A 13,297-nucleotide genomic window follows, 5' to 3' on the forward strand; every position below is an offset into this window, starting at 1 on the left:
TTTACAGGGATATTCTCAAAAAATGTGATATATATAATTTGTATACTATTTATTTCTCTAATATGATCAGTGCAAAAGAGGAAAAAGAGACAATACCATTGAGGAAAAAAAAAGGAGCCACTTTCTTCCTAATTCTCTAAAAATTATTTATAGATAGAAGTGAAATGTCCATCTCTCATGGACTGATCTCCAGAAAACAAAAATCACATTTTATTCAAGCATATATGTAGCTACTCATTGTCTTTCTAAAATCCCAGCCTTATATAATCTGATTTTATGGAAATTCTTCTAGAAATTTTTGAGTTTTGGATCAGTGCTTTAATGTCTCTTACAGAATCACATGCAGAAACAGAAGAGATATTATTCTCAAGTAATAATACAGAAATAGTCCATATTGAATCTGATTAAGATTAGGATTAGCTTTATTCTAAATTAATAATTTCTAATGTTACTTTTTTATACCTGTTTCAGTATATGATTGAATTCTCTAAGAAATGCGAGGAAAGCAAATACAATCTTCAACCTAGTCACAGTGATTACTGAAGTGTAAGGGACATCCCACCTTGTTTACAATATCACCTACCTGGCTGTTCATGCCATCCTTCTGGATTATCTTTAACAGGTCAGCGTGAAATTTTCTGGCATTCAAAAAGACTAATGGGCTGTTGACTGAAACTATTTTTACCTGTTTTAGTGATTCCTGGGGAATGAAATAAACATAATACTGAAAAATTCATCTTGGATTTGGAAAACAAACCCCAGACTAATTTCTTTAAAAATTCTGAAAATAACTGTATTTGGATTGTGAGAATGATTTAACAGATAATTCTACTGATGAGCCTTCACACATAACTGAAGAATGGAAATACAAGTAATATATAACAAAAATTATCTATAATGGCATTTAGCATGAAAAAAGCATACACATTATGAAGCATAATACTAAGAACTATTAGCTAACAACTATAATAGCATGTTATATTTTATAGTTGATTTGATCCCAAAGCATAGGCAAGGTAACATTTGCAGACAAGGAATACATTTTATTAGCAAACACATCTTGAAAAAGTACACAAGAATTTAGGGCAAACACTGCAGGTAGTTTGCGGAAAGCTGGCAACATTCATCTTGATTGTCTGAAGATGACCTTAGGACAGAGATAGTTTTCCATGAAAATACTTAGTGGATCTAGATCAACCTTGAGTGGCGCATTTAAAGCTTTACCAGCACATTTCTATAATCAACACAATAACCTACGTAACTCTCCGTTGCCCTTGAACCTGTCTCTGCATTTCACTGAATAAGCTACAATCAGTTTACCAGCACCTCCAGTCAGATTGTGTAGCTCAAAACGTAAATGTTACACAGCAGAACAATTTTGGAAGGACACCAGCTAATGTTCAGAAACCCCCAAGTATAAGTGGGAGATATTTTGCACAAAACAAGTGTTATTTCTCTCACTCTCAAGGTGTACATAGAAAATGTCTTCAAAAGCCAGTAAGAAAATTAATATTGGACAGCAGCAAGACATGCTTAAAGACTGGTTTTGTAGAGGAACTTCTGTAGAAGTTAATTCTACTGAACTCCCAATCTTCCACAGGCTGTATGACAATGGAAGCAAAAATCAAGAATTTGCAAGTGAATATAGTTCAAAAAATACTCTCTTTCTTCCTAACAAAAGTCGCATAACAAGGTCACAGTCAAACACAAGTAACTGGAGTCAACACAGACCATTTTTAGATAGTTAAAAATTGCTTGGGATTGCATTGAAGATATGCAGTTTTCCCAACAGACTTTCACGCAAAACAGTAATGGAAATCTCACCACAGACCACATAAACTATCTCCTTATTGTAGACTACTGTTCAGACTTCTGGGGATGACATGATCTCTCAGATACCACAAGAGTGACCATGAAATAAAGGAAATATTTCAAACATCCCAAACTGAGGCAAAGAAGCCCAGACTACGTGTAGGGATTTTGCCTATGGGTGTGATTGCAGTAAATACCACAGTTGAATTTTGCCAGTGAGACACGTGGAAAAACTCAACTGGCAGTTAAAATGTCTCAGTTTGTATGGAATAGAATTCTAAAATAAGGGCAAAATGAAGGATGGTATATGCTTGAATGGAGAAATGCTCTGACATCCCACAGACTCACACAAAAATGATGCTATATACAGCTTGGTGTGGAGACAAGTGGACGCTTTATTGCCATGACAAAGTAGAAGATAAAACATTAGAAATAAAGGAAGACTGATGTGCAAAGATCAAATCCTGTGATGATCAAGCTTCCAAAACTACAAGGTCCAAAACTTGAAAGGCTCAAATCATAAGGCCAGATCAAGCAGATGGCAGATTTAGGTATAATTTTTGTCCAGAATGGACAAGATCAACTGTGCCTAAATTTGACCAGCCAGTTATTCCTAGCTCTAATTTGCCTCTTTGTTAACAAGAACTGTTTAGAGAAAAACAAACTTCCTCTTTGTTGTGTCCTTGCTAAGAAAGCAGGAAATTTATCTCACGTGTCTGTTCCTGCCACCACTCGGACAGCCCTGGGCGACTGCCCTGTGCACTCAGCACAGCACTGGCTCTGCTTGGGTACGAGTTCAGTGCCAGGGAATGCCTGTGATGAAATGTGTTTCACATAAGCTTCTAAATACCCTTTGATTTTTTTCCACATTAAAGTGTCTTTTCTCTTATTGATGAAACAACCCCTATAAATCCACAGACCTTAATGGCAGGGTAGATCATTAAGCTTACATATTTTCATGTTTAAAAGTCCTGTTGTTTATGTCTAATCTGTTACTTACCAGGGAAACTTGGATCAGTCTAACATTCATACATTAAAAATTACCCTAAATGCCTGCTGCAACCCAGTGACTCTAAATTCAATTAAAGGGCATATTTTCCTTCTTTGTTTTGTGTAATAGCTCTTGAGCAATTTGCTTCTCTAACATAATGTTATTTTCCCCACTGTCTGCAGACATTAGTTTGTTATTAGGTTACTGGCGTTAATCTTACTGAATTAGGGGGAAAAAAAGCAGGGGACCAGTAAGCTTAAAAAAATATATATAGGCATTTATACAAAGTGCTTCATGAACCGATATGAAAAATAGCAGGCAAATCAAATTTTGGTTATCCATCTCTGACAAAGTTACTCCAACGTTTTTATTAAGAATGGAAAGTGATATAATAATTGACAGCTGGTCCAGCCTCAACAACAGTGTTTTGAATTCCCATTTCAGAGCCATCCCCATTCTTATATACCTTTCCTATTACAGTGTTTCTCAGCATGCCAAAACCGTAAATGCCCTTGAGCCCTTGGAAGTTCAGATTTTTAGCCCAAGATGGCTCTGATGGAAGACATTTGCCAGAAATAATAAATTCTTTAAAGAAGATCTGCTTAATGGTGAAGCACTAACTGCTGAGCATGTAATTTATTGATACGTAACACCCTTCATCAGCACTAGGAAGGGAAAAAGGACACAGGAGAAACTGCAACAGTGGGGAAGGCAGGATATCCTGGTGATGGGGCTCTGTGCTGAAAGGACACATGGTTCTACTTCTCTCTTGGCTGCTGACCTACTATTTCATCTTGGAGGAGGGAGTTCACCTCTCTGGGTGATTACCCTTCTCTTCTTACCATAGACCTGAGCAAAGAGCAACTTTGACAGTAATTGTAATTAAAATAACCAAAATAATCTGAATGGTTGGTTTAAGTTTGTAAGAAGCTAAATTTAAAAGGCACAGTCTTTGGAAGAAATTCTTCCATAATTTTTCATGTGCACAGGGTGATGAAATTTGTGAAGCAGTCTATAACAATTTTGTGGTGCTGCCCGTCTTTGCCCAGCCTCATGGTATCCTCTGGGACAATCTGGTCACAAGGGGTTGGTGGCAGAAATGGTTTCAGAAAAGAGATTGGAGATGATAAAAATAACAAAGGAGTTTTAGGAAAAGCAATAATAATACAGAGATTGCTATTGTCTGCTCAGATTGCCCTTGCCATTCCCGGCAAGATATTTCCTTAAATTTAGGAATTAGGAAGTGTTGAGAAAGAGCAATTCATAACTAAAAATGACAAATAAACTAAGATAAATAAATCTAAGAGGACTTGCCTAACTTCACTTTGCAGACAAGCAGCAGAACCATGAAAATATTCCAGTTTCTGATGGCCAACTATAATATTATTATATTAGCCTGGCTTTAGATTTCAAGTGGTCATATCATAAAATCATTCCCTTGAATTCCCAATTACAATCTGATAACTAACTAGAGAAAACAAATCTGAATTAGTGGAAAACACACACAAAAAGTAAAAATATAAATTAACTTACACAATTATCTTCTGCTTTATATTTATATTCCACTTCTTTCATATTTTTCAAATTCAGTGTATTTGCTCTGTAATCAATATATAGAGAAAAATCTGTACAGTTAATCATTAGTAGCCTTGAGCAGAAACAAAAAGACACACACCCCAAGCTACAGCATAGCAATTTAAAGGCCCCACAATGCAATCTGTGAGTATTTTTGTGATTATAGACCTTTTCTTTTCTAATCATCCTTTTAAAGAGTAAAAAGCTCATTTTAGAATTGTGAAATCACTTTGAAAATATGATTAATTAAATTCTCTTATGAATAATATCTTAATTTTAATTTTCATTTTCTGGCCAGAGCTGCTTTCAAGTCAAAGTAGCTTGTATATAATCTATATCTGCAAAAGTAAAGAAGGTTAATTAATATTTTTTTATCTGTAAAATCATATTGTAAGGAAAGGGAAAATAAATATGTAGAATAGGTTTTGGTTATGAAAAACAAAGATATTTTATTTGTCATGGAAATTGACACATCTTGACATGATGAAGCAGAACATTGCATCCTAGCTATCAAAATGGGGGACTTACTAGAAAGCACCAGTGTTCCTATGCTCTCTACACAGAGAAAAGAGAATATTGCCTTGGAAAGGGAGTTCAGTGTTAGTATCTTCTGATTCAACATGTCATTTACAGGAACACATTTAACTGCAGAAGACTCAGAAGACTACGATACTATCTATCCTCTGGCACAGATGCACCAATATACAAGGAGTATTTGCAGGTATTGGGCCAGATAAATCAGCCTTGCAAACATCAGCTGTTTTTTCATCTTTACATAAATGAAGCTGTAGCTGCTCCTGGTTTTAATACATTCTGATACATAATATGTACCACATCCAGTACCCTGACATCTGAACAGAGACTTTACAATAAATAAACTATGGTGTTTTCCTTGCTTCACTTCTGCTAACACTTCTGCTCATGACTGCATGGCTTACTATATGTTATCTTGTTAACTCCATCTGTGCTGTGCCAATTTTAAGGCTGATACCTTCTTCAATGCCTTTAGATGGTATGGACAACCATGTACAGCTTTACTGAAGATCCCAGAGATCACTGGGAAGAGTCTTATTTACATTAATAAGTGCAGGCTCAGACTGAGGTCTCCACTAGATCAGGCTCTTTTGTGTTAGATATTCATCCATTTTTGCCATTGGAGAACCTCTAATATCCAGGCTCAGGACAAAAGCACCATGAAAACTTGCCTTTTGCTTTACTACAGAATTTAACAAAAATTTCGTTTGTGGAGTAGCACAATGCTATCACAAAAGGACTGATTGATTCAATTAGAAGCAATCTCTCATCATTTTTAACTGCCTTGAAATTTTGAACTATTTTCATGCTGGTTCTGCAACTTATTCTATGAGAATAGAGCTGTGCACACATGTCTAACACCATTAACTTTAACAAGTATTTAATCAAGGTGTCTATATTGTGCTTAATTTCAGTGGGATTCAGTGTTCATGCAAACAACTGCATACAAGCAGCAAGTCATTTCCAGGACTGGTGAGTTGTGAATTAATTCTATAGCATAAATAAATCATGAACCTCAGCTATATTTCCTTTTACTCATTATCCAAAGTAGCAACTGTAATATATTAAAATAAAACCCAAAAAACAACTTCTGATTGCTCTATTTTGTTTGTTCTGACTTTTCTAAGTCATACATAGAACTTACACTTTTTGTTAGACATTAGAATAGTTGTACAGTTATGTTTCATTAAACTATATTAGCAGCGCAATTGTCAACTACCAACTCCTGTGCAACATAGTACCTAGGAGTTTATAACAGCTCTCAGTTACTAAAGCTTGCCAGACATACTTTTTCCTTAAGGAGCAAATAAATATCTAATGGAAATAAATATTTTTAATCTTCTAGTTTATTTGATGCTACCTTCACATAATCAATCCTACAGATGTGTCATAACAAGAAAAATCACAAAATAATGCCATTTAATAAAATGTTTTAGAGATTCCATAGTCTATGGTAAATGGACAGATGTGACTTTTACTTTTGAATTGTCTTATCTTGAAATTTTCTGCAACTAAAACACTGAAGTTTTAGTATACCGTATGTCTATCCTGACTGTGAAGCAATATGCAGAATGAATACATAATGAAGTGCTAGTGGAACATTTTAATAAATTGCTTCTTACCTGGGAAAGCGGAAAATCACGATTGCTATAGTGCAGACAACGCCATACAACAGTCCCACATTAGCAGCAAAGCATATTGTAAACACGTAGGTGCTAACCCAGATGCTCTTTGGGAGGGGAGCAAAAAGAAGTGATTAGTTTCAAATTTTATAGCAATATGCATTTTATGAATCAGAAATAAAGATTTTTAAAACTAAGGTAGTTTCTCAGATGTGAACACTTGGATCTTTGAACTGACAAATACTGAAGACTGAATTAGCAATTAAAGTTATGCCTCTCCATGGGGGACCACATGCAGCATGGCACAACTCATCCCAGTGCTCACAGAGGCTCCTTCCAGGGTTACTTAAAATAGTATTCTATTTATTCTATAAATTTGTACTTCTGCTAACAGCTTAAGTCAGAATAAACTCTGTTGTTTTGGAAAACCTGTATTTTATTTTTCACATTGCAAATTCTTGTCATTTTCACCGCATAGATTTTAAATCCTCCTTTCCTTTCACATAATGAGGTGCCCTAATGAGGTCACATACAGAGAGCTTTTCTTCCACTAATCATATAATTGGGAATTATGATTGGCAAGGAGGCTGATTAAAAGTGGCATTTTTTATCAGAGTACAGCTGACTAAAACAACTCTGTAACAAATAAAAATTACTGGGGAATTAATTCCTTCCAATGGAAATAGTGAGATTTCATATTACTTCCCCATCTTTCAATGTTTGATTACTTAAACTTTGGATTAATTTAAAATACAAATTTAAAAAATACTCAGAAGCATATCTGAACATAAATCTGAACTTTAAAAACAAATTTTAAAAAACTTTACAAAGCTTTCACATTTCAATTTTTTCTTAATTATTTTTTTACTGGAAATAATCACTTTTCTTTCCATAAGACAATGATGAGACATGCAGATTTTACAATTAAAAGAAGTACAAATTACTCAATTTCTTTTACCAACCTAATTAGTATCATAAAGCACATCTTTCTTTCCTTGAGGGAGCCTTAAGCAAAGACTGCCATCTAATCTTTATATAAAAGGTGTTAAAAAGAATGGAAAGTATTTTCACTCCTCTGGATATACTGATCACCACAGGTGCCCATTTCAAGAATTGCACTGCTGCTTGTTCACGTTTGCAGAATAACAGATCATATTGCAATAGCACGATCATTCTTAAGATTATCTTTTCTGGTGCTTTCACTTAACTCATGAAAGTCAGAGACAACAGAATACTTTCAGCCCAACCACAGGAATTTTGCTTGAGCAGGTTTCAGAACTGTTATTTTATGAATTATTAAGTGTAAGTCGTACCATACTAGCTTGTGCTTCACAGAGAACAGAGTGTTACATGACTCCATCAAGAAACCTTTTCCTCCCATATCTTCAAGATTCCTAACTAATGCAAAAGACTTTCCAATTTCTTCAACAGGAGGGCTGCTAGGTAAGGAGGGAGTCCGTCCTCTGAAACTGTCCTCAATCACTAGTTGTATTTTAACATGACATCTGATACGAATTGTGTGCATATTGCAAAGATCACCTTTATGAGCAACAGATATTGAGTTCTGATTAATGAATAAGAAAGAATGCTAAGATTTATAAATCCCATATACATTTATAAAGAAGCTTACCTGGATGTGAAAAGGCTAACAGAACTACTAAAAACCTGAAAATAAGTGAGCTCAAGAATTAGACTATCGTAATAAGGCTGAACCCTTGACAACACCTGAATCCACTCCAGTTCAATCCAGTTTAGCTGCAGACCTGAACCTCATCACATCTAACTAAATCACTGCTGCAGACCTGCAAAATTCTTATGTCTCAGAAGAAAACAGCATAAAAACACAATACAAAATCTGCATAGGAAGAATCAAAGCCAGAAATGTTTAAGTACTGCTGACTACTGAGAAAGACAGTTAAGTGCCTCTCCAGCAGTCTAGTATCTCACATCTTAACAGTAATCAGAGACTGCCATTGCTGTAGAGGCTGAGCCAAAACAAGCATACTCTCAATCAATCACCCTTCAGTGCTTTGTATTGACCTGGAATCAGTTCTTATTTAATTAGGGTAGCATCAAATTTGTAGAAAGAAGTTACGTTGATCTGATAGACTTTGTTGTTTTATTTTTAAATTCATAGGTTACTGCAAAGTTCAACACAGAAGTGATAAAATGATAAAAATATCAAAGTTTTCCTTAGCAGTTTACTTCAATATGGTTATTGCAAACTCCAGGACAGATAGAATCGAATAAATCTTCAAATCTTAGCAATAATGTGTTATAGGCACATGTTAATATCAAAAATCAAAACAAAATCTACCTTCAAAGTACTGTACTAATTTAAAGAAAAACTCTAAAGAGGGAGAAAAGAAACAAGCAGAAGAAATATATTTATGTCAACTCCTGTACATATCAGAAAGTATCAGAAGCACTGAGAGGTACAGTGACTGTGAACTGCCTCCTCTAGACTTTCCATTTCATAGAGTCTAATCATCCACCATTGATGACAGTCTAAAATCTGCATTTGGTAGGAAAAAAAATCATATAAACAGGTTGCAGAATACTTTCTGAACCTAGGGTTAAACAATGCAATGCTAAGGTATGGTGATAATAAATGTTTCCGTACCAGTTTGAAACCAGATTATGCACTTCCTTTGTTTCACTGCAAACTGAGGAGACAACCAGCTATTGACTGAATGGGCACAGCTGTCTAGTTTCCTACTATAATCAATGGATTTAATAATCAGAATGAATAAAATTTAGGATGCAGTTCATCTAACTCCTACCTGGTTATGTTATTGCTTAATGGAAGAAGAAATGGACATGTTTCAGCTGACCAGTTCTGTGTTATCTGTAATGTGAGGCTGTGATGAGCTGCTCAAATAGAGGCCCTCCAGCATAAAGCCAATTGAAGGATCCTATTAAAGTCCTGCTCATTCCAAAAGTGCTTCAGCAGAAGATGCTGGGGTCCTGGAGGAGGCTCTGGCTCAAAGGACTGAGTGATGAGGCCATGGTCCCACATCCTTCTGCAGACAAATGACTAATGTGTGCATTCATCCTCAGCACACACCTTTCATCAAAACTTGGCATTTAAGTGAAGCCCACCACAGCCACAGAGCAGGAGCTGCCTAATGCACTTAGGGACATGGTTTAGGAGTAGACTTGGCATTGTTGGGTTAACAGTTTACTAGATTGTCTTTAAAGGTCTTTTCCAACCTAAATGATCCTTAATGATACTGAAGTGGTGTGGTAGTTCTTGGATACCAACTACAGCACAAGTAATATAACTCACACTAGCATATTCACTAATGCAGGAAAAATATAAAATCTCCCTTGGATACCATAAGATAGAGTCATTGATGTAAAATTATTCTCACAGAAGAGATGGTTTCATACTTTGTAGAAAATTGTTTATATAGCAGAGCCCTGAGAACTCTTAGAGCCCTCTCATGAATCAGGACCCATGTGTGGTGAACAAATTTAAAAGGCCATTGTCTTCCTGAGGATAATATCTGAAGAAGTTCTAAAAGACCCGAAGAAACTACACTAATGAGATCCAGATTTCAAGGAAGACCATCTCTAGGCCCTCTCCTCTAAATATTTTGACAAAATAAATTGACAGGGTGTTGGATACATGTCTCAGAAATTCACAATGGCAAGATCTTGGAGGATACTTGTCAAAAATGAGATCCTCATTCTTGGATCTACTTTAAGTGCTGAATTAGTAGCATTCCTTACATCTTTTAATATTACTGTATGTGCATACAATTACAATTCATGCATCCATAACTGTCTCTCATCACAACACCATGTTAGGAATATGAATTTTTTACCATAAATTCTGGCCATTCTTCCTGCTTTAAAAGTCAGGCATACAACCTGACTTTGTCTGAGCTGTGATAATTTTCTGGTCAAGACATATGTGCAGCTTCAAAATTTTTTTTTTTTTTTTTTTTTTTAATGCCAGTGTATTTCATTACTGAACTTCTCAAATCCCTCCTATATAACTTATGAAAAGTATACTTATTCTGTTATAATTTTTCACTCAGAACATCACCTTCTAAAATGTTTTTCCCCCATCTTTGGTTATTTTTAAGTCCAACTGTTAACAGCAAATATAACATTTTTCTTTTCTTTTCTTTCTCAGCAGTCCATTGCCAGGCAGTAATTTTTTGCCTGTCTTAAAAGGCAAAAAAGCTTATCTGTGATCCTGAACCTTAAAATCAAAAGTTAACAAGAACTTCACTGGTCTTTTTAGTAATGCTAGGAGAGCATTCATCAGCACTGTCGAGCTGGAGAATAAAAACAAGTTAGTCAAGTTGGCCTGCATAAGAAATTATGCTATCAGGAAGGACAAGGAAATCATCTTTTGACCTGAGGACCTGAGAAGTGAGATGTATTTATAGACAAGGCCAGATTAGCTTCCTGGCTGTTCTCAAAAAAAGTGGAAAAAAGATCAAGACAAGTCACTCTCTGTTATGCATATAACATATGCAGTGGAATAATGCAATTCTTGATCTGAGATTGCTGAAGTCATCCAACCAAGGTGTAGGGACTGACAGAAGACCTTAACTGAAGCACGAGACATTTAAAGTTCAAATGTCAGGAAAGAAAACTGTAAAATAAGGGCAGTGGGATAGTAGCTGAAAAGTAATTGAATGTGATTTGAAAGGCAGGATGTAAATCTGAAAGAAAAAGCCACCCATGGCTGAAAGAAGAGATTTCATAAAACACAGAATATCCTGTGATTCAAGGAACCAATGAATTTCCTCAACTCTAACCCCTGAACAGTATCATACCTTCTACACTTAAAAGTATTATGCTTATAGAGAACTAATCAACAAATAATTATTATTCATCCCATTTAATGAGATGCTTAAAGAAGTGTGAAGAAACAGGGTAGCAAACTTCATAACATTCTATTTCCATGCACAATCGTTTGCCAGACCTATAGCAAAAACAAACCTGACTTCAATGCTACATGACACACACCCTTCAAAGAATCAGCTCCAGAAAGGATAACTGCTAATTATTTCCAAATGTTTTGTTAGGGTGTCTATCTTCAAAGCACTTTGGACAACCTGGGTGATGGAAAGATTCATTTCCAATGTTCTGTCAATTACTGGAGTGAATCCTTTCAGGTCAAAACAACACCAGGGTAGTTAAAAAAATCACCGGCCTCCGTGGGGCTCCTAAGAGCAGGCAGCAATGCAAGATCAATGCTTATAGCCTTACTTTAAATTATGCTATTTAAGGCAAGGTGATTTATCCTGTCAAGCTAAGGACTGATGGTAAAACTACTTGAAGATAAATCATTTCTCAAGTATGTTTAGTCAAAAAGATGAACCCAGCAAACTCCCCTGTTCTATAACCTCTCTTAGAAATGATGACAGATGTCAGAGATGTAATAACTAACTACTCACACAACCTTTTCTGCCAAAACCAGAAAAGCAAATATCAATCAGGTTAGTTTATCTGTGAAGAGATGTCAAATCTAGTGAGATTCCAGAATATCCTGCTGGCAAATGTAACTACTTATTATCTCAATGAACTGATGGAGAAGATATATATCTCTCCCACAACTATCAATATTTTAAAGTCCATTGTTCCCCAAAGAATTCTTGATCCACATCATCCATAATTTCTGTCATTGGCAATATGAGTTAAGCTGAAGATCAAATACAAAACAAGAGATAGAAAATATTTTCAGAAATTTACTGCTTGCGGAATAAAATATTTCAGGAAAGACAGAGCTTTTCTTCTGGCTGAAAAAAAAAAAAAAAAAAAAACCCAAAAAAAAACCTCCCCAAAAAAAGTTTTCTCAACCTCTAGTTTTCTGCAACTAAGTGCAAAAAAGTCTCACAGTCGAACTTGATGCGGTTCACTCAGTTCTGTTTCCCATAATAAAACCCAGTACTCCAATAAAAAAAAAGTTTTATTCTTTCTAGACTTAACCATTACTGCTATAGAATGTAAGTACCTGGTGGATTCAAAAAAGTCCAATATTAACTCCAATTACCTATATGTCCCACCACAGAAAAGGACTATGTGGCCAAAATACCTTTCTGAATATTGTTAACACAAACATATGGGATGTCAGCATCTATGTATTTATGTAAGTGCATAGAAATTTTAGTTCCACTAATTGGCCATTACACCAAATATCTCCCACAGAAGAGAAATCCAGGAGTCTTCTTACACATGGATTCATCTTTAGTATTTGCTTGGAATTCTGTGTGAATTCTCTCAGACTATTTAGACTTTTCATTAAACTAGATTTTCATACTTTCACCTGTCTACTTTTTCTGATGCATTTGTTCTCTCATAGTGCAGACTCTTTCAAACAGTAGATAGAAATATGATATACTATGTTCAAACAGTAGATAGAATAGATTTCTGCAAAATCTGAAAAAGTCAAGACAATTTACTTACACCACCCCTCAATATTTATCTTTCTGCATCACTAGTGTTTCCAGTTCTGTTTGACCTATGTGGTCATTCCCTATTCCCAGAGGATGATGATACCAAAATCTCTTTAATTATGCTACAATAGCAAAAGCATGCTAAATAGATAGAAAAGACATAAAAATTAGACACATGCTTGCTTATCTTAACTTGATCTGTCTGTATACACATCTCTAGTATCAAGTTTGATTCTTTATCTTTTGTTAAAATGTTATATTTTTTAATAGAACTGATATTACAGATGATAGATGCTGTTATTCTGAGCTGACAGTGCACAAAAAGTACTATTAATGATATCTTA

The 13,297-nt window shown here is 35.2% G+C and overlaps 1 protein-coding gene across 2 annotated transcripts in view; it reads right to left on the bottom strand.

Moving 5' to 3' along the window:
- SLC26A7 (solute carrier family 26 member 7) overlaps positions 1-13,297 on the bottom strand; it is a 64,520-nt gene that overhangs the window by 10,157 nt on the left and 41,066 nt on the right. For both annotated transcript variants that reach the window (XM_077782926.1, XM_021543274.2), the window contains 3 exons: positions 6,535-6,641; positions 4,337-4,403; positions 584-700 (listed from right to left, as the gene is read on the bottom strand). In XM_077782926.1, coding sequence (XP_077639052.1) covers positions 584-700; positions 4,337-4,403; positions 6,535-6,641 — 291 coding nt within the window. The remainder of the gene's footprint in view (positions 1-583; positions 701-4,336; positions 4,404-6,534; positions 6,642-13,297) is intronic.

This window comes from Lonchura striata, chromosome 1 (genome assembly GCF_046129695.1).
Source record: "Lonchura striata isolate bLonStr1 chromosome 1, bLonStr1.mat, whole genome shotgun sequence".
Taxonomy (NCBI): domain Eukaryota; kingdom Metazoa; phylum Chordata; class Aves; order Passeriformes; family Estrildidae; genus Lonchura; species Lonchura striata.